At 37.2% G+C, this 24,364-nt stretch overlaps 1 protein-coding gene across 6 annotated transcripts in view; it reads right to left on the bottom strand.

Annotated features, from left to right (window-relative positions):
* Positions 1-24,364, bottom strand: part of KLF12 (KLF transcription factor 12) — a 416,573-nt gene that overhangs the window by 11,304 nt on the left and 380,905 nt on the right. For all 6 annotated transcript variants that reach the window (XM_037528938.2, XM_054701633.1, XM_054701631.1 and 3 more), the window contains one exon: positions 16,610-16,767. In XM_037528938.2, the coding sequence (XP_037384835.1) occupies positions 16,610-16,767 (158 nt within the window). The remainder of the gene's footprint in view (positions 1-16,609; positions 16,768-24,364) is intronic.

Raw genomic sequence — 24,364 nt, 5'->3', positions numbered from 1 at the left:
AGAAGTTTAGGAGATCAGATAGCATAGTAATGGCAAATGTTGACATGCTTTTCCTTATGTCATCCTTAAGTTTCTAAAATCTACATCTTGAGCATGGGATCTAATAAGCCAAGCAAGATATAAGTCATGTCTTCAAAAATACATCCCATCCTCAGGGCACTGAGCTCAGTTTTCTGATGCAACTAGCAGGCATGTCTTCACTATCTTTTGTGTTATGATAGAACCAACTACTGAGAGTGTTAGGCCTGAATGTCTTAAATGAGGAAAAACATTTCTCTTTTATGTGGGAGGAGGATGTGTATCTCTGTCTTGGTGAGAAAGACTGAGATTAGAAATACTGCTATAGCATCCACTTTGCTATTCCTGATAGAGGTAGAAGCAGCAACACCAGAACCAGGATGGGCATGAAATTGAGCAGGATCAAGGAGAGGGAGATGTCACAGACTGGCATGGCTCACCAGGCACAACCACAGGGTAGGTGGCTGATAACCATTTATACTCATGATGAACAAGGGGTTGACCCCACAGACATACTTATCTATGATGGTCTTTGGGAACAAGAGGAAAGTCTAGGCTGAAATACGACATGTATTAGAGAAAAAAAAGAGGCAAACCCTGACTTGTCCTGTACTGACGAATGGTCAGAATATTACAGCAGACTTGACTGTTAAACTTATAATACTGAAGAGTGTGAAAAAAAAAGAGGGGGGGAACTATGTCACCAGATGAATGCCATCTAAGAAGGATGGTACTGGCTGGTGTGGTCCACTGTTGAGACAGTTTCTTGCCTCAAATGCTCTCTGGATTTCCTCAGTCAAGTCAGCACTTAATATTCTCTGATTTCCTTTTTTTTTAAAAAAATATTTATTTATTTATGCATACAAGAACTGGGGTACAGGCCTGAGATGTGGGGGTTGAGAGGAATCACCAGAGACAGAGTGGGGAGCAGAACAGGCAGACTGACTGAAATACACTGCTGAGGGGAGCAGCGGGCGAGACAGAAGTCTGTTGCGCTATGTGAGTAGCTTCCTGGCTGGTGGGGGATCAAACTCGTGCTGCAGAGGCTGCAGATAGCTTCACAATGGGGTGCTTAACCCCTTGCACTACCAGGGATGCCCCTTCACTGATTTCTTCTCCCAAATTAAAACAGTCACACTTTTGCTTTCACGTTGGCTGTCTAATCATGGTATTTGTATCCTTCCCATCTGAAAATCTATAATTGGGTGGTGAACTATGGCTCCTCGGGCACATCCAGTCTATGTCTTGGTTTTTGTGCAACATGTGAGGTAAGAATAGTTTTTATATTTTTAAATGGCTGGAAGGAAAATCAACAGAGGACTATTTCATAGTGTGTGAAAATTACATGAAATTCAAATGTTAGTGTCCATAAATTAGTTTTTTACTAGCACACAGCCATATTCATTTATGTATTATTTATGGCTGCTTTCCAGTGATGGCAGAATTGGGAGCTGCAATAGAACAGGCCTGCAATGCCTAAAATATTTATTATCTGACCCTTTACAGAAAATTTGCTGACCCTTGATTTAAGAGACAGGCATCTCTACTTTTTGTAGGCTTCCTGATTAGAATTGGAGTATATAAAATACATTGTTATTTAAGATAGGCAGATAAAGGGATGTATTGACTATGGAATAATCACTTATTCTCAACTTAGATTCCTCAGTTAAAATTCCAACAATCCTCTTAGTTATAAACATAAGTTGTTTCTTGGCAATTACTTTGAGTGTTTTGGGTAAAAGGAAATGAGTGATTTTCTGAAAAGAATCTGCCATTTTATTTTACAAATCAAACCATAATGAGATACAATGAAAAGGCCCATAACAAAAATACCAGGAACAATAAGTATTGATGATGTGTGGGGAAAAAAGAGGAATAGAGATGGGTTCTACTGCTACAGAAAACAGTAAGTTTCTCAAAATATTAATAAAAAATCTTCCATATTACCTAGTATTCCACTCCTCAGTATTTATGAATTTGGAATACATACACTCCTATGTTCATTGTAGAACTATTTACAATAGCTAAGTTATTGAAACTTAAGTGCCCAACAACAAATGAGTGGGTTAAGAAGACATATTATATATACACAGTGGAGTTGTACTCAGCTATAAAAAGATGAAATTCAAACATTTGTAATAACATAAGATAGACCTTGAGGATATTTTACTAAGTGAAATGAGCCAAATGAAGAAAGACAAAACCATATGTAAACTCGTGTTATACAGAGAGAATAAACTTATGAACCAAATTAAAAAAAAAAAAAAACTTTTGAACTATAAGATGAATTGGTGTAGAAGGTAGAAAGGATGAGTTAATTCAAACCAAAGAGACACTTGAATGGTAAAAGATAGAACTGGACATTTAATGGTGAACTCAATGTAGTATACACAGGTTGATTTTAAAGTTGCACCTATAACATATATAATGTTATAATGTAGTGTTAGTTCAAAAACATACACACAAAACAAAACAATACAACAACAATAGAAAAAAAAACATAGAAAGTAGGAGCTTAGATGCTTCATTTGTCTCTAAGATGGCTATTTTACTATTTTAAAGGCCAAGGTGTGTGGCCAGAAAGGAAACACCACCTGATTATAAGGATTTCTGTGAATCCACAAATGTGGAGCAGGAACCAGTGCAAAATCAGATAAGTAGTGTGTGAGGTGGAACCAAGCTAAGCAGTCATGAAAAATAAGCGAGGTAGGAGGGATAAATGAGTGAATTTGGTCAAAAGGCATAAATTCCAGCTATAAGAGAAATAAGTTCTGGGGAGTAATGTACCTTATGCTGACTCTAGTTAATATTCTGTTGCATTATTTGAAAGTTTCTGAGAGAGTGAATCTTTCTCATCACAAGAAAAATAAATCCGAAACTATGTGTGGTGACGGATGTTAACTACCCTAGTTAAAATGATCATTTATGACATACAAATGCAGAATCATTATACCGCACATGCTAAACAAATGTTATATGTTAATTATACATCATTTTTACAAAAAGAAAAGGAAATAGACCTAAGATATACATGAGGTGGACACTTCCGCACTGATGAACAAAAGCAATGAAAACTTATTAGCAATCAGGGCATAAGTGATTAATGAAGACATATAATATAGAATATAAACCTTCTCCATTGAGGGGTTGGGGGAGGATGGAAGTATATCAGAAAATAGTAAATAATTATCTGGATAATAACTGAATTTTTTTTTTAAGATTTATTTTTTATTTATACAATAGCTGGGGTACAGGCCAGTGGCGTGGGAGGGTCAGAGGATTCACCAGAGACAGAGCAGGTTTCAGAACAGGCAGACAGACTGAAAGCACTGCTGAGGGGAGCAGTGGGTGTGACAGGAGAGGTCTGCTGTGCCATGTGGGAATCTCCCTGGCCAGCTGGGAATTGAACCTGCACTTCAAAAGCTGTGGACAGCTTCACAGTGCTGCGCTCAACCCGCTGCGCCACCGGGGAGGCCCCAGTAAATGAATTCTTATTGAAAATTTTCTTACAAAAATACAAACTTTCTTTTAATACTTAAAAAGCTTCATGCACAGCATTCCTTTCCTCCATTGCCTCATTAATAAAGTTGGAGTATGGGTAATCTTTCCATGCTTAAAAGAATAGAACAAGACCTTCAAATCTGTCTTCAAAATCAGAGGCTGAGGTAGGGGGTGGAAGGTGAGGAGAGGCCAGGGAGAGCTGGCTTTTGCTACTTGCTCAAGAGAGACCCACATTTCAATTATATCTGCCCTTTGTAAAGAGAAAATAAAACAAAACACTAAGTGCTCCTTGTATTAGTCAAGTTTCAAGGGATTAAAGAACAATTTCAGTGTCTCCTGCATTGTGTTAAATGGTACATTCTATTTTATGCTTGTGCTCTGAAGCAATTCAAAGGGTACAACCTCATAAACAAAGATAACAGAAATTAACTTCATGATGTGAGTAAAAATTAATTAAAAGGATAAATCAGTTTATAAGACTTAGAGTGGCATGCATAAGTGAGCCTAGAAAGGATCTACTGAAGAGAAGACAGAATTCTGTTTCCATTCTTTCTTCACCTTAGAGTCTTGCTAGAAAATAGAAAGCTAAATTTAATGTGAAAAAACAGGAGCAGCATGGTAGGTGAATTTTCCATGAAAATGTTCTTATTGAAAGAGTTGGCCTGGACAATGAAAGGAGTCGGTACCTCCCCAACCCCCACCCTTCACTCCCAGAGGAGTGTGCTTCTACTGCACACAGTTCAGCTGCTCTACACCAGGCTGGATGGTGGTGATAGTAAACACAATTTCCAGTGATTTCTTCAGGAACAGTGAATTGTCCTTAAACTCATTTGAATTAGAATTCGGCAAATGTATTATTCAAAAGTGATTTCCCTGGAAATAAGCTAAAAATAAAAATAGCATGCCACTTTCTTTCTTTTGTCTAACCCACAAATACACTTAGAATTCCTACTGGCAACATCTTTGAAAATGTTTTTAATATTTTTGAAAATAGAAGTTCTGACTTTACCATCAGATCATCTTTTGATTTTTTTTAAAGATTTATTTATTTATGCATACAAGAACTGGGGTACAGGCCAGAGATGTGGAAGGGTGAGAGGATTCACCAGAGACAGAGTGGGGAATAGAACAGGCAGACTCACTGAAGTACACTGCTGAGGGGAGCAGCAGGCGAGTAAGGGGAGGTCTGCTGCATCATGTGGGTTGCTCCCAGGCCGGGGATCGAACTTGTGCTGCAGTGGCTGATAGTGTGCTGCAGTGGCAGATAGCTTCATAGGTTGTGTCTTAACCCCTTGCGCCACCAGGGAGGCCCCATCTTTTGATTTTTGTTTCTTATATATAAGCCCATGAAATTATGCAATTACAGAAACTTGTATCATTGGTGTTTTTATCAGCAAGTCTCATTGATTCTTTTCTTTAAGTTGAGACTAAGTGTTCATGCATTAAAAACAAATTAAAGGATACTAGCTTGTTGGAGGGTAGTTTCAACCACGTCATACCTTGGGAGGCTGTTTATTAACTTCTAGATCTTTAATTCAAGGTGTCTATGTCCCATGACAGATGTATAAGCCATTTTTACCTTTTGTAACTAAAAAGAAAAAAATCTGACATTTTCCAACAGTTTGTCTTTCTTTAGTTCCTTAAACCCCCTTAACTATCAAAATTTCTGCAAAAGGAAAATGTTAACTAATACAAGATCTTCTAAGTTTTAAAGTGAAATAGTTGTGTAAAGAAAAAAAAAAGAACATATCACAAAGGGGGCCTGTTAATTTTCATTCTAAACTTTTTTGATCTCTGCATTTGGGGTTCAAGTTAAATACACTTTCACATCCAAAGTAAGTGTGTATGTGTGTTTGAGAGTGTGTGTGAGCACACGCATGCATGTGTTTGTGTGCGTGTGTGTGTGTGTGCTGAATGACATTAACTAGATAGGATTCTAATTAAATGTTCTGGAAAAGTGAAAACTCACATAAGGTTTTTTTTTCCCCCTTGGAAAAGTCAACAAGCTGATTTATTATGAGAAGCACAGTCTTTCAACTTCAGTTAAAGAAAAGGATTAAGAGTCACTAAATGCATTTCTATGACATTTACCCAGCAGAAGGCATAATAAAGTCTAAAGAAAACATCAGGTATTGAATAGATTCCCAAAACCCACGAAACAAAAAATAACTTTTTCAGGTACCTCTCATTTCACCATCTGAAATGCTGAAAGGTAAATGTGTACTGAGACAAAAGACAGGTGCCCTTTCATATTAAAATGACAGGTGAGCAGTACACATAAGAGGAATGTGCAGTCTGAAAGAGCTTGGGTCAAACAAAATACCCGTGTGTTCGCATCAGCTTCTCTCTATTATTTTCTCAAGCAAGTGAAAAGAACACCTTTTGCAACAGGAAACATAGGCATTTTCTTTGGTTCAGAAGTGCATTTCTGAAATGTGTCCCTGTTTAACTTTTATAAAGTTTCGGGGCCCCAGACACTGACAAATGAGCTTCATTACACTCACGGCTCAACATATTTGCTGTGACAATAGGCTTCACTTGAGGAATGGTATTTGCATATGAGGGGAAAAAAATCCAGAATCAAGATTCCTATCTTGTCTTCTGGTTTCTGTTACATTAAGTTCATAAAAGTTCACAGATTTTTCAATCTAGACAGAAATTAGGTATTTTTTAAATGAGGAAACAGAAACTTAGAGCTGAGATTACAGGGCCCCTGACCTGTCCAGGGGTAGAAAAATAGAAAAGACTGTCTCCTTTTTGGTGATATTAAAATAGAATAAATAGCACAGACTTTGAAATCAAGCAAGATGAGACGTGGTCAAATGCAGGCTCAGTTACTGATCTGCAATGAGATCTCCAGGTAAACACTCTTTCCATCTGTAACACAGGGACAACAGTGTAGCTGAGAAATACATAGGCATCTGCCTGATATGTGAGAGGTGTCAAAAAAAGATATCTACTTTTCTTTATATTTTTCTTTATTAAGGTAACATTGGCTTACAACACTGTGGATGATTTAGGAGAAGATATCTAATTTGATAGTGATGTGATTCAAGTGTTTTTTGTTTTTGCTAAGAAATAGGAGTGATACGAAGTTACAGACAGACTGCTATTTTGAAGAAACAAACTAAGTTTTCAGGCCTCCAGATGCCAATCCTGATCCTAACTTCCCTAATATTTCAAGCATAAAACTACTTCATGGGCCAGGCAGACCAATGTGGTCTACATTTGTTGGATTCATTTGGTCTGGTCAACTCAAAGAAGTTATCAATATTCCACTAAACTGTCTGCACTGAATGAATGGAGTATCTTTTTCAAGTCTGTCTGTTTTTTATTTCTTAAGCAATTATATAATGGATATCTCCGATAAAAACGCTTGCTACAGCACATAGCACTTTCCATGCACTGCTCTTTGCCCTAAGAGCTTTATGGATCTGACAGCTTCCTAATGAAGTAGACGCAGTAACCAACCCACTTTACCCAGAGCCACATAGTATGCGGTGGAGGTGGGAACTGAAACCTGGGAGTCTGACACCAAAGTTCATCCCTTAACCACAATTCTTGCCTCTCAACACTTTACTGCTTTAACAGACCAGGATGTCTGGTCACGACTGGACAAGCAGACTGAGACAATGAATGAATCCTTACAGGTACACAATGTGGTAACACTAGCCCTTCTCATGGAGAAATCAAATACAAGTGAACTAAAACATCCCATAATAAAAATGTCTTTTACTGAAAACAAGCAGCTCAAGGTCTAAGGATAACACTTTATTTGGTTGTTACGAGTCTATAGTTTTATGCAGTGACATCTTCATTTTCTAGTTTCTGGTTACTTTTTCTCAATTTCTTATGCAGAGACTGCCTTCTTTACCTGTCACAAAAATGTTTACCAAGCTTTTGACATTGCTCTCTTTGGCTCTCCGAGCGACCACCACAATTTTGAAGGTAAAGATTCCTAATTACACCTCAGCCTTGCTCCTCAGATTCACAAATCACGGCAAGGGGTATGGGAGGGAGATAGGACATTTCCAATTGTCAGTCCAAAAGCAACCTTAACATGACCAAAACTTGATTCTCATCTACCACCCAGACAAGACCTGTTCCTCTTCCTGTTTTTTTATCTATAAAAAAGGCAACCCCAGCTACTCCAGGTATCAAGTCATAAATCTCTCCAGTTGAAGAGATTTCTTGGACACTTTCCTATCTGTTATTCTCTACCTGCCCCAACCTGATTATCACATCTGCCAGTTCTGCCTTCCAAATACCTGTCTAGTATCCTCTCTCGTTTACTTCCATTGTGATGGTCTGCCTTTTTGAGGTTCACAACAGGTTTTGCCACCAATAACCAGTAGTTTGGGTTCCCAGTTTTATGTCCTGCTCCCTCCAACTTATTGTCTGCACTGTACTGAAGGAAAACATTCTCAGAGACTCTGACCACATCACTCTCAGCACCCTGGCAGCCCTGTGTTAAAACTCTCTGCGCTGTGGTTCAGGCTCTCTGGTGGGCAATGTGATGCCAGGATGGCGCCAAGCTTCCCTCATCACCACATCCCCAGGGGCTAACCCTAGAGCTAATAGATGCTTGTTGATTCAGTGAATGAAATGACTTAGGTTCCAATATTTCAGTCTTTTAAAAATATGAGTCAAGACAAGAGTGATTTCTTTCGTGTCTATTGCTTACAATGATCTTCCCTGTTTTAATGAATTAGAATATATATTTTTGAAAGAGAAAATAAATCTGGCAGGTTTTATTTAAAACTAGTGCCATTTAAAGGCTCATTCTGCAAACAATTATCTTGTTTCAAACTTTTCAAATTAGTAACACATGTGCCTTGGGCCTTCCACTTTGCTGCTGAAATGAGCTTTAATTAATCTTTAAAATACTGTATCTACTTTATAATTCTTTTTGTTCTAAGTCATGAAGATTTTTATTAAAATTTCTTAAGCATTACAAATAAATGTTATTTTATAACTCTTCAATGGTGAATGCATTTTCTATAAAATTGTAATTTCTTATTTTTAATCATTTCATTGAAACCACAAACTTGGTACCACTTGTAGTTGATTCTTCCATCCGGGGTAAGACGACCCAATCATCACGATCGAGTTACTTGGCAGGGCATAAGGGAGCACAAGGCTGTGATAATCTATTCCCATTCTTCCTTACTACACATTGGGCGGCTTCATGGATAGAATAAAGCCAAAGGCAAAGGAAGAAAATGAGGAGCATGGTTATAAGATCACATTGCATTTTGAACATTCTACTGCCACTGATGATCTGTTCGCTAACACAAACAGAATTAAGAGACAAAACTCAGTTAAGTAATTTACTTAACGGAGGTAATAATTGGTAGCTTGTTTTAAAAGTCTTAGCTTTTCTAAATAAGTAAAAAGTTTCTTTTAATTAAATAAGGTAGCACATTAAAAACCAAATTGAATCAGATACGTACAGCACTGGCATCTGCAATCAGATGCTGGTAAAACTTAGGTTCCATGTGTTTCTAAACAGTAACCCCATGAAAGGTTAATGTAACTCCCTCTCCATAAAGGAAAACAAGTGTGACACCTTCACAGCAATGGTGCAGAGTTTTCCTTTTCAGAGGTAGCACTTAAGTTCACGTACAGAGTGATGTTCACCACATCCCAACAGTCAGGACCAGCTCCCAGTGCTGCTGCAGCAACTTGTATGATGCTCTCTCACCGCTCGCCTGGCACACTTCACATGGTAGATATTTGCAGGCGTGGCTGTCTTCCCACCAGATTTCAAACTCCTGGCTGCCCTCATCTTTATGCTGAGCCCAAGACTATTCAGAGAGCTGCGCTCCAAGCAGCCTCTCAAGAGCTGCCTATTTAATTTAATTATTAATGCTCTGGTCCTTGTCTTCTCATGGCTTTCTAACAAAGTCAAATTTTAGTAGACTGGGAAGAAAAACCAGTTCCATTTAAAGTCTTAAAAACAGACCATTTAAGGTTCTGGCTATCTTATAATTTCAAAGTATCACAACGACTAACGCGAAACAGGTTGGTAGTGCTGGCGAGACACGCACAGGAGCGTCAGGAGTGCAGCTCCATGGAGAGGGCTACCAGGCTACCAGTAAACTTGCCTGAGCCCAGGTGTGACAATCACACAGGCGCTAAAGGAGCAGAGCTTGCCTTCTGTTGCACTGTTTTCCCAGGGCATCAGCATCGTGGATGTGTGCTCTGACCTCACCCCTCGCCAGGGATTTCTACATGCAGCTGAAACCTGTACAGCAGAGGAGAGCTGAGCACTAAGCCTGGGAACTGGCACATCTCAGAAAAAGTCACCCTCGCCCACCCGTGGTCCCCAAGACTATTCAGGGCATTCCTGCTCCTGAGCACACACCCTCCATATTCAAAGGGTCCCTCTCCCTTACATTTCCCTCACACCTTCCCTTCTAACCATCTACCTGTTGCAACAGGGAAACGTCCAGTATTTCACCTGCCAAGGGAGAAGGTGGCCAGTGCACTTAACAGACCGGGGCACTGAGGTAGTTTTGGAAAATAAACAGGAGTCTATCAACTAAAGTAAGGAGGCACCCAGGAAGGTTGTTTCAGGTAGGGGGAAGAATGTGCAAAGGAGTCCACAAAGCAGGTTCAACTGGAATTCATCTACTTGTAAGGGTGAGGAATAAAGTGAAATTGGGAGAGGGTCAGCCAGTGAGGTTTAACACCAGAATAGAAGTCAGATGAGAAGGGACCTGTATGCCCAATTTAGAAAGGCATCCCCCTGTTCCTTGGCCATCGTAGAGGGCTCCCATTATATAGCTTGTCATTTTGCTTTTATTTTTATACAGGGCTTTTGTGTGACTATTCACATGAGTCTTATGCAGTACACGTATGGACAGGTTCACTGGAGATGGGGACAGTGCCTCTTTTTCAAGAAAAAAATCTCTATAGTGTCTCAAGACATGGAGGAGGCTCAATAATATTTGTTTTATTGAATTTGTCTATAAATGGGTCTCTTCAAATGGAAGACTGTTTTACTATTTTAAATGTCTTTTTAAAAATCTGATTTAACTATCATTTTATTAAAATGATGACAAAGGGCTTGTTAACAAGAATAATTTAGCTTTACTTCAACTCTTTCTGAATTAGATTAATTTTGAATTAGTAGAGTCTGCAGTAAAGAGATTATATATCTTACAGCCTACTATGATAAGCATGTATTACATTATCCAAACTTTTTTGCCTTGAAGCTACTGCTAACAGTAACAGCATATAACTGTATTAATATCCATACAAATATAATTTTAGCTCTACAAGGAGTTACTGAGTCTCTACAATGTGTTAGCTGCTGTAGCTACTGAGAATATAAACATCATGCCCCCTTCAATAACTATATAACAAATAGCCATATCTATTTCAAAGTAAAAAAAAAAAAAGACAAAAAAACAACTAAAGATACATATAGTTAAGAAATTTGTCTAAGTTCACCAACTAGTTACAGCCAAAGGCAGATTCAAACTTTGTCTCCTGACTTCGAATTTGGTGCTATTTCTATCACAGTTTCCCAATATGGCTCCTATTTGTGAGCTGTTTATCCAGGGCTTGAAAACTACTGATGGGGAGAGGAATTTTCCCTGAAAAATGTCAGTTTGCTCTTCAGTGATTAATTACTTTGGCATCACTAAGTCCTGTGCTTTTTCCAACAACAGACCTAGACAGAGGGTCTGAAATGAAGCTGCATATGGAATGAATGAATGAATGAATGAAGGTGTGAAATTGTAAGCAGCACACCACTCCCTGGAAGTAAGACTTAGCAACTGCAAAATTTGTGAACAAAAGGCCACAAAATCCATAATTTTCTTTGTTGGAATATCATCAAAGCATTTCAGAATCTCATCCAGCAAAATCAGATGTCAAATTTACAAGAAATACAGAAATAGGAGTGAAAAGTGATGAGGTAAGTAAAAAAGTATGGAATCTGTAAACATTTAGGATCTCTCTGTGTGTGTATATATTTTAAATGAACAATCAGTTGATATGTTTAGTTATAATGCTGTATACTTGAAACCTACATAATGTTATAAACCAATGCTCCTTCAATAAAATTAAAAAAAATCATTATATGATTTTCATTCTAACACAGGATGTTAACTACAAGAGTTACATTCAAGAAAAGAGCTAAATACATTGTTTCTTCTCTCATAAAGGCAGGGAAGGACATATTTTTGAGACTTTGGAATAAAAATTGATTAATCTTTTTAAAGCATCCATATGAACTATCTTCCTTGATATGCAAAATTCAGATAAGAATTATTTCTGATACAGCCAGAGAGAGAAGATACATAGCTGCTTTACACTTAATAATTTTTAAAATTTAGATATACAGTTTCTATATGAATTAAAATACATATTAAACAAAATTGACTAAATGAGCCTTATGGATTTATGAGAAAGCAGGATACCAAGTTGTAATATAAAATTTTTCCAGGTTAATCTGAAATTGAATATTTTTATATGCTGAAATTACTTTAAAAAATCTGGTTTTAAATATATCTTTATCTTTTCTTGTTTTTATCAATTTGTAAAGTTCTGTACAACACTGACAACCACATCATAACAGACATACCGCTAGGGGGTTCTGTTCTAGTGGACTCTTTCAGACCCTCTTAGATTAGACTCAACACCTAGTTATAGTGCACCATCTAGTGGTTGTATGAATACTGACACCTGAGTGTTCTTGTACTTCATTTTAGAAATTACTATGGCATATATTTTTAGAAAATACCGATAATTCTATACAGCAATGTCAAATTCACAGCATTATTTTATTACATTCAAATTTAAATCACTTAATAAGCAATACAATTCTTGAAAGGAGAAAAATTTATAGTACATAGTTGCTATCTATAGCACAAATTTAAATGAAATAAATTTAATTCATTAACATAAATGAATTAAAAGCACTGCACACAACTTCATACAACTTAGGCTAGGGATCAGAACAATGTACTTCAAGTTTGGGATGCTGAGATGTTATATTTTTCCTCCTCTAACATGCCTTAAATGATTTACCACAGGCAAGAGTTAGTTAAGACAGTAAAGTTATCTGGCTACATCTTTGTATTATGATCTAAACTGAAAATTCATGAAAATGTACTTACTTATTTGTATTTTTATTTTTTTAAAAATTTGTTTATTTTTATACAAGAACCGGGGTACAGGCCATTATTTTTAAAGCGAGAAGGCACTCTTCAGTGTTTCCTTTTTTGGAATATCTAGAAAATGTTCCTGTTTCACACTCTTAGCAAATATGTATCATTTACTGTATAATTCCTAAGTAAACAGATGACTGATCATGCACTAATATAGCACAAGAGATCAAGTGCTAAAGGTAAAATGACATGACCTTCTCAAAAGAAAGTTTCTCACTGCTACCAGCTCCCCTCCCATAGCGTGTGTAGTTCTCATAAGTCATCTGTTATAATCCCAAGCTCCACATTAATTATTATTGGTGACACACAAAAAACTTAGTCAACATGCCTGAGGCAAAGGGAAGGTTAAGAAGATATTTATTAAAAACAACACAAGACAACCTGAATCCTTACGGAACTAATGTTGATTTCATTCCACACACTAAGTTATGAAATATTTGCATATAATTATAAAACAGAAACTACTATGGGCTCACTTTGAACCAGTGGCAGCACAGCAAATCAACCAAATTTCATTTGTTCTTTTTATAAGTACTGTAGCTGGACAGCTAGCTTAGGGGATGATGCCACGCACAGAGCTAAGTATCTCTTTGCTAAGCGGAGGAATGGATTTGGCATATTTTGGTTTGAAACACAAACCAAAAAAGTCACAAGGACTTTTTAATGGAGCTGTTAGATCACAAAATGTGAACTGGAGTAGGACAATTAAGTGTATTATAAGCTGCTGGTTAATGAATTCAGACCCACTTCAATGGAAGTCTCTAGGATTACAGCTTAGGGCTTTTCCTGGAAGTTGTCCTACTTTCAGTTTCTGGCAAAAATGAAGAAACTGAAGGTGAAATACTAAAGGCAAGGTGGGTAGGGGCAGGTTTCAAAGTCATTTCCATGTACTAGAATGGCACCAATCAATACAATGAATGGAGAATTATTATTTCGTACACTTAAAAATGTATGCGCAACCCTTATAACAGAGATTCTGTACTGTATCTGGAATAAGAGATCATCCAGTCTGTGGCTAACCATTTCCACTGCTTTCCAGGGAGCCAGCACATGGGGGCAGGTCCGATTACAAATACAAGAAGCACATATATGTCTAAAAGAAAACAGTTTCAGGGGCAGGGATGGATGAGAGCTGGTTGTTAGCAGTTTTTAATTTAAATAACCTAACAGAAACTGCTGAACACTTAACCTTGTTGTTGCCTCTATGAAGAGAAGTCCATTAATAAGACCTGTTTTCTCCATTTGTGGTGTGAAAACTCTCAAAGACAGAGTGATACACTGGAATATATTCAGAAACGAGTGGCTGAGAGAACTGAGAAGTCTCGTTTGGTAAAATTAAGATGCCAGAGCTGGGATGCGGACCAGGGCCAGGAAGTGAAAACTGAGAGCCAGACAACACCCTGCGAGGCAGCATGACACCGCAAGAGAGTCTCCCAGTTTGTCTGGCAGAAGAATGAGCTCTCTGTCATTTGAAGTGTTTTAGGAGCAAGGGAAAAGCAGTCCAGGAGTCAGGCTTGTACAGAGGAGAGAACGACGTTGCAACCACCAGTCCTTGTGAGGAGCAAGGGAAAGCAAAGGAAATTATTAAACGCAACACAAGACAACCTGATCCTGATGGAACTAATGTTGACTTCACTTTGAACACGGAGTTACGACATCTTGTGTATAATTTGTAAATGTGCAGGACACTACAGTGTAGTGACTTGTTCCTTGTGACAGACAACACAAATGGATTCCCCTAATTAGGAAACAAATTAGATTCTGTGACATAGCAGGCCCATTCGGACACAACGTGTGTATGATTTCATCTTATTAATAAGCCAAGCTTGTTAATTCTGCTTCAGCATTCACGGTTTATATTGCTTGGAATTATAATGCTTACATTGTTTCCCCTGATTTCATAGTATATGTTAAGACCTGTAATAGGCAATCCTATAATGTCATGAGTTAAATCCTCTAATAGTACCTAATTAAACCTTTTCCTCTTTCACTGTTCATCACTTGGATAAATGGAGTAGAGGTATCCATGTGAAAATGAAACTAATATGTATTTTAAGGGAAACAGGAATAACTTGAAAGAACTTAAAAGCTATGATTATTCATTGAAATGGTCATATTCTTTTTTCAAAAAAGAAATGCTCTCTCCAAGAAGTAATACGATCTGATCATACTTACTACTATGATATAGGTTTCACTACCTACTGATAGGATGGTCATGCTTATTCGAGTCTACATGCATTCTTTGCCTTAATGATAAAGAAATTGATTCAAAAACAGTGCCTAAGAAATAGATGAAAATCTCTCCTAGGGAAGCTCAAAACCAACGGAGGGGAAGAATTTTGAATTAAGTAGAAAAGGGAAGAGGATTCAGAGCAAGGAAGAAATATGGAAGAGGCAGTTTGCAGAATGTGCTGAATTATTTTAGAAATATTACAAGTATAATGCGTGAGACGAACAAAAGTAAACTCCAGATTCTATAATGCTTTCTGACTTCAGGCAAGACTCCTAGGCTGTAACTTCACTGCAAAATACAATGCCCAGTCTCAGGATGCAGAATCATGAACCAGTCTCTCTACAGCAGGCTCTGGAAACTGGTAAAATAACACAACCAAATAAATGACAAACTTGTGAAATGAAAAGATGTTGCTACTTCAGCAGGGAAATGATTTGTGTAGCATGGCTATTTTAATACAGTTGAGATGGGAGTATTGGACACTTGAAATTTCCATTCTGAGACTGGGGCTGGAGTCTGACTCCTGTTGAGGAATAACTGGACTGGACTGGCTCCATCTCTGGCCCTTTGCTCCCAGCAACATGCGTGAACGGATGTCCCTGCTTTATCTGCTTCTTTGAGCGTGCACATCTCCGTCACCACGGTGCCTATGAAAAGTGATAGAGCTGTGGGGCCTTTCTACCCTCAGCCTTCTCTCAGGGCCCCTGGTGCATGCAACAGGATTCAGACACCAAGGAAGCTGGGGGATGCTGACTTAAACACATACAGGCAAGTCCAGATGAGATGGAGAGGGGCTAGGTGAGGAGTCAGCAGCTTCTGTCCTGGGTGGCTGTATGGGTGGATGGTTAGTTGGGAGGGTATGTGGGTAATGGGTTCGGTGGATAGGCAGACGGATGGGTGGACGAGTGGATAGGTGGGTAAATGGGTGGATGGGTGGGTGGATGGATGACGTATGGATGGGTGGGTGGATAGTGACAAAGTCAGTGAATCACTTGTGTTTTGAATTACTTCTCTGTAAAAAGCAAACACTAAAAATTCTCTCTAAATACAAAAAACTACCAAATGGAATCATGTAGAAATAGTTTTTTTAAAACTCCCCACAGTGCTACGCATATGTCAATTTTATGTTTTTGGTTAACAGTTTATTTGTGGGGATGAGATCAAGGAGAGAAAAGCATGATGTGAGTGGTGCTTAAAAGCTAACTTTGGGGCCTCCCCTGGTGGCACAGTGGTTGAGCACTGGGCTGCGAGGCTGCCCGCAGCCTCTGCAGCGCAGGTTCGTTCCCCGGAAGCCGGCGAGAGTCCCACCAAAAAAAAAAAAAAAAAAAAAAAGCTAACTTTGACTGATTTTCTTTGGCTTATTGGCTGATGTGCTAAAATCCTGATAAATCACACAACGATAAAATGGCAACAAAGACTAGCTCACTATGTCCACCTCATTACAAAATTCCTTTAGACACAGAAGAATTCCTTGATTGGTTGCTCAGGTTCACTAAGATTTAAGCCTTTTTTCCTGCTGAGAAGAGAAAAGCTTTTCACCTAGAAAGGAACCAAACTCAAGATGCAAGTACGAGGAGAACAAAGCACCACTCCACACCCTTGGGGATCCAGAGACAGGAATGGCCCTTTCTGGATTCCCACTAGCCCGTGCATGAGAAGCTGCATGGAGCTGTACCTGTGTGAGTCCTTCGGTGAGCCTTCAGGTGAGAACTTTTTGTATACACTTTGTTGCAACCCTCAAAATCACATCTGTGGATTCGCCGTTTTCTGGAGTCTGGGGATTCAGACCGTCTCTGGCGTCTTGTGCTCTCAATACTAAATGGTGAAATTGAACTGGAAAAAGAAAAACTGGAGTTAAATGTAAGCAACACAGGACGCTGTTTAGAATGTACTGTCATGGGACCATCCTTTCATGGCCTACGGCTTTACATAGACTCAGGCCCCTTGTCCACATTTCCTGCTGCCACTATCTCAGACACATTTCATTTCTTAATCTTGAAGGGAGTCAGCTTTGCCTATTTCTGCTGAAACACTGCAAGGGAGAGCAAGACATGTTTAAAACAATAAGACAAAACCAAAAACTCAATGACAGCAGTGAACAGATTTCCATTATCCAGAGAAACAATCTGGGGGAGCTAAATTGGATCTCAAAGTTTTGAATGTCTCACGTACTTATAGGGACTATTTCAGGAAGCCCTGCCATAGACAAATGACAAAACGAACACATTTGATAAGTAATGTGAGAGTCTGAATTGCGTGTGACAACATATAAAATCGTGTAAAATCACAGTGTATATTTCAAAACAAGTGAGATTGGGCTGAAAGAAATCTCATCAGTACATCAATAACATGACTCATGACAAGCTATTTCTGTTCTGTAAAATGCACCTGACATTTAACTTTTCCAGTTGGTGGTTTTTCATGGTGAGGAATAAAGCACATTGTATTTAGAGATTAGCTGTACTACCAGTATGAAAAAAAGTTTTAACCATGAAATTTGGCCCTGACTTGCACGTTGTTTAATCTTAATGCCACAGTAGAAAAACAGGATTAGTTTGTAATGTCAGATAATTGATTAACATGTACTTCTTCAAACCTTAATCTCTTTCGATGGAGATAGAAATGAAAGATATGACACATCATTTTTGGTTATTTATGAGAATCTTTAAAATTATAGTGAAATACAATAAAAAATCATCTATATTTCCATCATAAAAATTCAAGTTATATTTTGAAACATTTTCTTTCAGCTTTTCCATGTTTTGATGCTTTTAAAAATTATTTTTCATTAATAAATCACTACTTCTTTTTAAATGAACATTACATCTCTCCTTTCCTCCATCATTATCCTGGTCCCTTCTCCTTTCAGAGAACATCTGTGCCCTAAGTTTACTTTCAATCCTTTGAATTCTTTTTAATTATGCTTACCTATACATATCTGCATACAAGCTCAGAATATTGTTTTCTATTTTTTAAGAGACATGTAAGTAATAGCCTGCTGTTCACATCATTATGAAAAGTGTCTTACACCTGTCTTTTGTTCCTCCAACATTAAGTACTCGAGTTCTATACAAACATTGCAGTTCCTTTTTTTGAAGTACTATATACCACAATTTTGCAATTCTAAGATGTACTTTTTTTATAACTTAATGTCTCTAAAATTAGGATACTTCCTACACTTGATGGCTTGTCATTGTTTAATTAACAATTTTTTGCCTTCACTCTTGGTATATAAAACAATGGTTTATAAAGTATATAAAAGATGGTATATTAACTTAGATCAGAGGTCGGTAGATATTTTTTTGTAAAGGGCTAGATAGTAAATATTTTGACTTTGAGAGTCAGGCAGTTTATGTTTCAACAAAGCAACTCTGCAATTGTATGATGGAAGTAGCTATTGACTATATAAAAACAAATGAGTATAATGAGTATGGCTATGTTCCAATAAAACTGTTTACAAAATAAATAGTGGGCGGTATTTGGCCCATGGGCTGTTTTTGCTAATACCTGACTTAGATGAAATGTGATAGTAGTCAATGAATATTCATTCCAGAGTTTTAAAATCCATTTCCTAAGCGATGGACATAGAGATTAGTTCTACTATTTCATTGTAACACTGCCACACTGATTTTTTTTGGAATGCCTCCTTCTACATATGTACCTTTAAAATTTTCAGCCTATCTTGTCACTTTGCAAAGAATAAATTGAGCAAGCAAAGCTTTACATTATTAGGTAAGATCAAATATAAATGATATTCATCTGCCTATATCTTCAACAGTTTCATATAAGATCTTTATTAGGAGAATGAAAGAACAACTGAGCCGGCCAAATCATATTCCCCAGTCTTCTTATCAACTAATGTGAATTTGTGGTTTTCCACATAGTCGACTCAATTGCAGGCACTGAAATCTATTGTGAAAAGAATCAAAAGAGTGTGACTGGCATGGCCTGGCAAAGAACAGCTTTAGTCACTGCTGACAATGTGTGCTCTGGCATGGAGTGTGATTCTTGAGAATAAGACTGTATGTGTGATTATTGGGCAACAGTAATTCATTTCTTGACTCTACTCATGAAAATAAATATGGATCTTGGCACTGGGAACCTCAAACATAGAAACTGTTGTGTTATAATATGTTTGACATCTTTTAAATGGAGAAGATGATGTGGTATTGCTCCCTTCCAATTATGGCTTAACATCTACAATAAAAACATTTTGTTTTTTCACAACACTTTGTATATACTAATATGTTAAAAGTCTAAATGAAACTGTGCACAATGCACACATATACTGCGTCTCTGTCATTGATTTTCATTATTTATCTTATTATGTATTCGTGTATACAGAGAAAAATGGAAAATAAATGAGAAATCAAAATCAATGAACTACCTTAAGGAACCAATGAAGTAATGAATATGGCAGGTACAGAGAGAACCACAAAGGCTACAGAATGGCATGGGATTCTGAGTATACATTAAAATAAAGACATGTTTAGTGAATGACTACATGCTATACAATATCATACCCTTTACTCTTCATTTTCTAGTGAAACCTTTAGGAAATTATGAAAAACAACTATCTAAAAACATCTATACAATAAGATTAAAAAAAAAAAAAAAGGTAAATGCAATGGATAGCTATACCCAGCAAACTGCTTTGAAATGGCATCCCATGGGTAAAATTTCTCCTGGGCTCTCGCTTTTCAAATGGCAGAGACAGAAGATGCCTCGAAGATGACAAAGAACCCTTCGCTAGGTTGCACCTTCCTGTACTACTTGAACTCTTTATGAATTTGTAGGAATATAAGTGGGGATGAAGTAAAATGGGGTTCAAAAGACAGGAAGATGAGAAGACAATCCAATCCCATGGAGGATAGCTAGGCCTGCAGCATGATTCCACAGTGGGCTGGCACAGCAGATGGATGATAACAAGCCAAGTTTATGAACAGAAATGGGTCTGTCATGGTACCAGTCCAAGTAATTCTGTATCTTTATTTATTTATTTATCCATTCATTTATTTATTTATTTATTTATTTTTAAAGATTTTTTTTTTTTTATTTATACAAGAACTGGGGTACAGTCAGAGGAATGGGAGGGTGAGAGAATTCACCAGAACCAGAGCGGGGAGGAGCAGAATAGGCAGACGGACCAAAGACACTGCTGAGGGGAGCAGTGGGCAAGACAGGAGAGGTCTGCTTGCCATGTGGGTTTCTCCCTGGCCGGCTGGGAATCAAACCCATGTGCAGAGGCTGCAGACAGCTTCACAGTGCGGTGCTCAACCCACTGCACCACTGGGGAGGCCCTAATTCTGTATCTTTAGAAGTTAGAACATTGTGGGCATTCAAGAAAGGTGTGCTAAACAGCATGAGTGAATGAATGAATGAATGACTATAGGAGTGTACTGAGTCATTATTCTAATTTTTAATTTAATATGATCAATTAATTAATCCCTCGCTGGTTAATCAATCCTTACTAAAGTGCTTTGACTGCAAGTCTTCAGATAGCGGTCATTTGATTATTCATTCTTATTCTTATTTCTCTAAGGTTCTCATTTTAGATATGACACAAAGTGACTACGGAACATCAGGGAGTCTGGGTGATCATTAAAACCACATGGAAACAAGTGTCTTGGTTCTTAATTCTAAGTTCAAGAGAACCATTTTATTCACAATTAAAATTTTCAGTGGGAGGCCACTGAACATGTGTAGGATGGTGGTGAGTGAAATAAAAATCTTCCTATCATCACAGTAAGCATCCAGGTAAGTGGGAAGGGAGAAGAGGTGACTTACTCTCATTAACATATCCTGTGCCGGCTCACTCTGGGGCAAATGCCTGGGTGTTTGGTTACAAAACAGCTATAATTACACTTTGGGTGTTTATAGTCTGCCCTTCCTATGCTTTCTGAGAAACGCGTGCTTTTTTTGGAAGGCACTTAAGGTATCCTCAAATGAAGATGTTGGTGCATCAAAAGTTGGCCTTGTTCGAATGAATGAAAATGTGCAAGTAACAGTACACGACAGCATGATTCTTCCAATTAACCTTAGTAATAAGTTTGGTATGATTAAAATGGTAGAGGTAAAACAGTTGCTAGTGAGTTCCCAAATACTGTATTGAGCACATTTGTACAATTCAAAAGAAAATAACTAAAGGCTTACTCCCTTCCTCGGAAGGTTAGACCATTTAGAGTGGTGAATGAATGCCTGAGGGGGCCTCATAGGCACCACGCATAATAATTAGATCTAGAGAGAACAAATGAGTGAATCATGACTTCAGTTGCACAATAGTCCCACTTGGAATGGCAAGTTAAATTAGAATTAAACCCAGAGAGGCTGGAAAAATCACATCCAGAAACAGCTCTATTCAAATACAAGGTACTGCATGGCTGCCATGGAAGAAATTAAGGTTAACTGTAATCAGCAAGTAATAAAATACCATTTGTCACATGTGACCTCAGTGGGATTAGATGCCCTTCACTGAAATTGGAGTTCCTATAGGACTTTAGAAAAAAATGCCAGGACATTCTTTCAAGGCTGGAAAGAGGAAACACACATTCCATATTTAAAAATAAGAGCAGAAAAAACTGGGATAGAAGGTGCTTTATCAAATGCACATATACTATCTCCAAGGACCCCAGCTGAGCGTAACAATGACAGTTGACATTTACGGAATGCTGACCACGTGCCAGGCATGGCTCCAAATGTACTAAGCTTCTAGAGCAAACCTTGGAAGTTAGTATTACTAGAATCCCTAGTTTACAGATGAGGAGACTGAAACATGGAGAAGTTAAGGACAAGTCCAAAATGTCAGGATAGAAACCAAAATGGTTGATTTCAGAACCCAGCCTCAGTTTTCACATTAGAACAACTCAGACAGACAAAGGCAAATACATACCAGAATATGACAAAATGTGCAAAAGCAACAAAATAATCAGTATCATTTAGATTATCCCTCTAACCTAATTATAGGAAGCAAAAAACATATAAAAGCATTCTTTTTTTTAAAAAAAAAACTGCTATGATAAAGCATCTACTTTGGAGAATTTTAAGGTTAAACTGTTCTATAAATACTATCAGTTAGAGGTACTCAATGTAATTGCTTACTGTTACTATAGCTGATAAAACTTCCCAGAATTCATTGTAAAACATATTTGTTTCCAAAGTAATGTTTATAGGACACTGAGTTTGGCAATTATGAGGCAATGTCTTCCTTGACCATCAAGGTTACAGAACTAGTTCCTTCCCTGCAGTCCAGTTAATTTATAATTATACCAAAAAGAATTTCAAGTTGGTTGCCCAGGAGAATTGCCTTAAGGGGAACAGTCATTTTTATAAGTATATTTTGTACTTTTTCCAAAGTATATTTTAAAATTACTCTGAATAAGCCATTAAATATTACCTACAGGAATTCTGAATTAGCTCTGCTATGGATTACATGGAGTAGAACCACTTCCTTGTTAGTAAATCAAACATTACACTGGAAATGAAATATCAAGGCCATAAGCCAAAGAGTTGAGATAGTTAACCAGGAGATACATAAATCTCAGTAACAGATATTCTATTCATGGGAAAAGGTCAACATTGGCCTTCCTTATTCCATGTGCAGGTTTTCTCTTAGCCAGCAGGTGGTGCTCAAAAGCAGGAGTCTTTATATCTTACATGCTCAGAGGTTCTTTAATTCCAGTAAACCAAATCAGTGTTTTTTTAATGGTATTAATTGGGGGAAAAGGTGTTGCTGAGATATAATCACTACCTAGGTGCCCTGAAACTATGCTGCAAGGCAGCAGATTCACTGGCATGAAGCTATTCCTTTATTCTTCTCTATAGTTTTCTATGAAAAACTGCTTTTGAACAGATTGAAATGGTAGATTAATAACTGCCAACTTTTCAGAAGCTGTGACTAAGGCATGATACCACTTCAAGTTCAAATTTGGATTCAATAAAAGTGAATCCATTTTCACAAAATGTATAAATTAAATGTATAAATACATTTTCTAAAATATTTCAAAAAGCTCAATCTTAGCATATATTCAATTTGAATTTGGTACTTTTTTTCTATTAACATACTATGCCCAAACTGTACTTTTAATTAGGGCTTTATTTTAATAAGTGAAATTTCCTACTAAACTAATGAAAAATAATAGGTTTATAAGTAAGCTTTTTCTAGTATGAATGGGTCTATGGATAAATGTACAGTGTACCAGGATTTTACTTAACTATAACAGCTGCTGCTAGTATTTTAAAAAATCACTTTCTAGACTATTAAAATACTCAAAACTGTCACAGCCTCATTTTTCTGCTCTCCTTTTGAGTCATTATATTTTATCAAATAAGATGATGAACTGTATTAAGTAAAAGGTTTAAAGACAGAATAGGGAAAAAATGAATAACTAATGGAGTTAACTGTGACTCATTTCATCAAACTTTTATGATGAATTGAGATTGCACATTGCAAGAGGATTATTTACAAACAAAAATATCCATTTCATGGCTAAATTTCTTGAATCATACAACCTCCTAAGACTGAGTCATGAAGAAACAAAATCTGAACAAACCTCCCCATAACTAAAGAAATAGAAATAGTTATCAAATCCCCCAAAAATCAAAAGTCCAGGACCAGATGGCTTCACTGGTAAGTTCTATCAAGGATTCAAAGAAGATCATTATTATCAAACTCCTCCAAGAAATTGAAAAGGAGAGAATGCTTTCCAACTCCTCTAAGGAAGCCAACATTTCACTGACACCAAAACAAGACAAGGAGAGCACACAAAAGGAACACTAGAGGCCAAAGCTCTGATAAACATAGATGTAAATATCCTCAACAAAATATTAGCAAATTAAATTCAACAATATGTTACAAGGTCATATATTACAACCAAGTGTGTTATTCCAGGGATGTAAGGGTGGTTCAATATATGCAAATATATAAAATGAACGAAATGAAAGATAAAAAGCAAATGATCATTTCAATACATGCAAAAATAGTATGAATGATGAGCATCATTTATGATAAAAATTCTCAACAAAATGCAGACAGAGAAAACATACCTAAAGATAATAAAGGCCTTATGTGGCAAACCCACAGCTAACATCAGACTCAATGGGGAGAAACTGAAGGCTATTCCTCTAAGATCAGAAACAAGACAAAGATTACCACTCTCATCACTACCATTTAATATATTGGAAGTTCTGGCCAGAGCAATCAGGAATGAAAGAGAAATAAGTTACCCAGATTGGAAAGGAAGAAGTAAATTGTCACAATATGCACATGACATGATATTATATACAGAAAATGCCAAATACTTCTCAAGAAAACTGTTAGAAATAATACAGTAAAGTTACAGGCTAAAAATCTATATGCAAAAATCTGTCACATTTCTATATGCAAACAATGAATTAGCAGAAAGAAATGGAAACAATACCATTTATAATCACA

This window comes from Talpa occidentalis, unplaced genomic scaffold (genome assembly GCF_014898055.3).
Source record: "Talpa occidentalis isolate TD23 unplaced genomic scaffold, MPIMG_talOcc4v2.1 talOcc4.5, whole genome shotgun sequence".
Classification (NCBI taxonomy): domain Eukaryota; kingdom Metazoa; phylum Chordata; class Mammalia; order Eulipotyphla; family Talpidae; genus Talpa; species Talpa occidentalis.
Note: the sequence above shows the minus strand (reverse complement) of the source record. Positions and strands in the feature narration are given on the sequence as shown.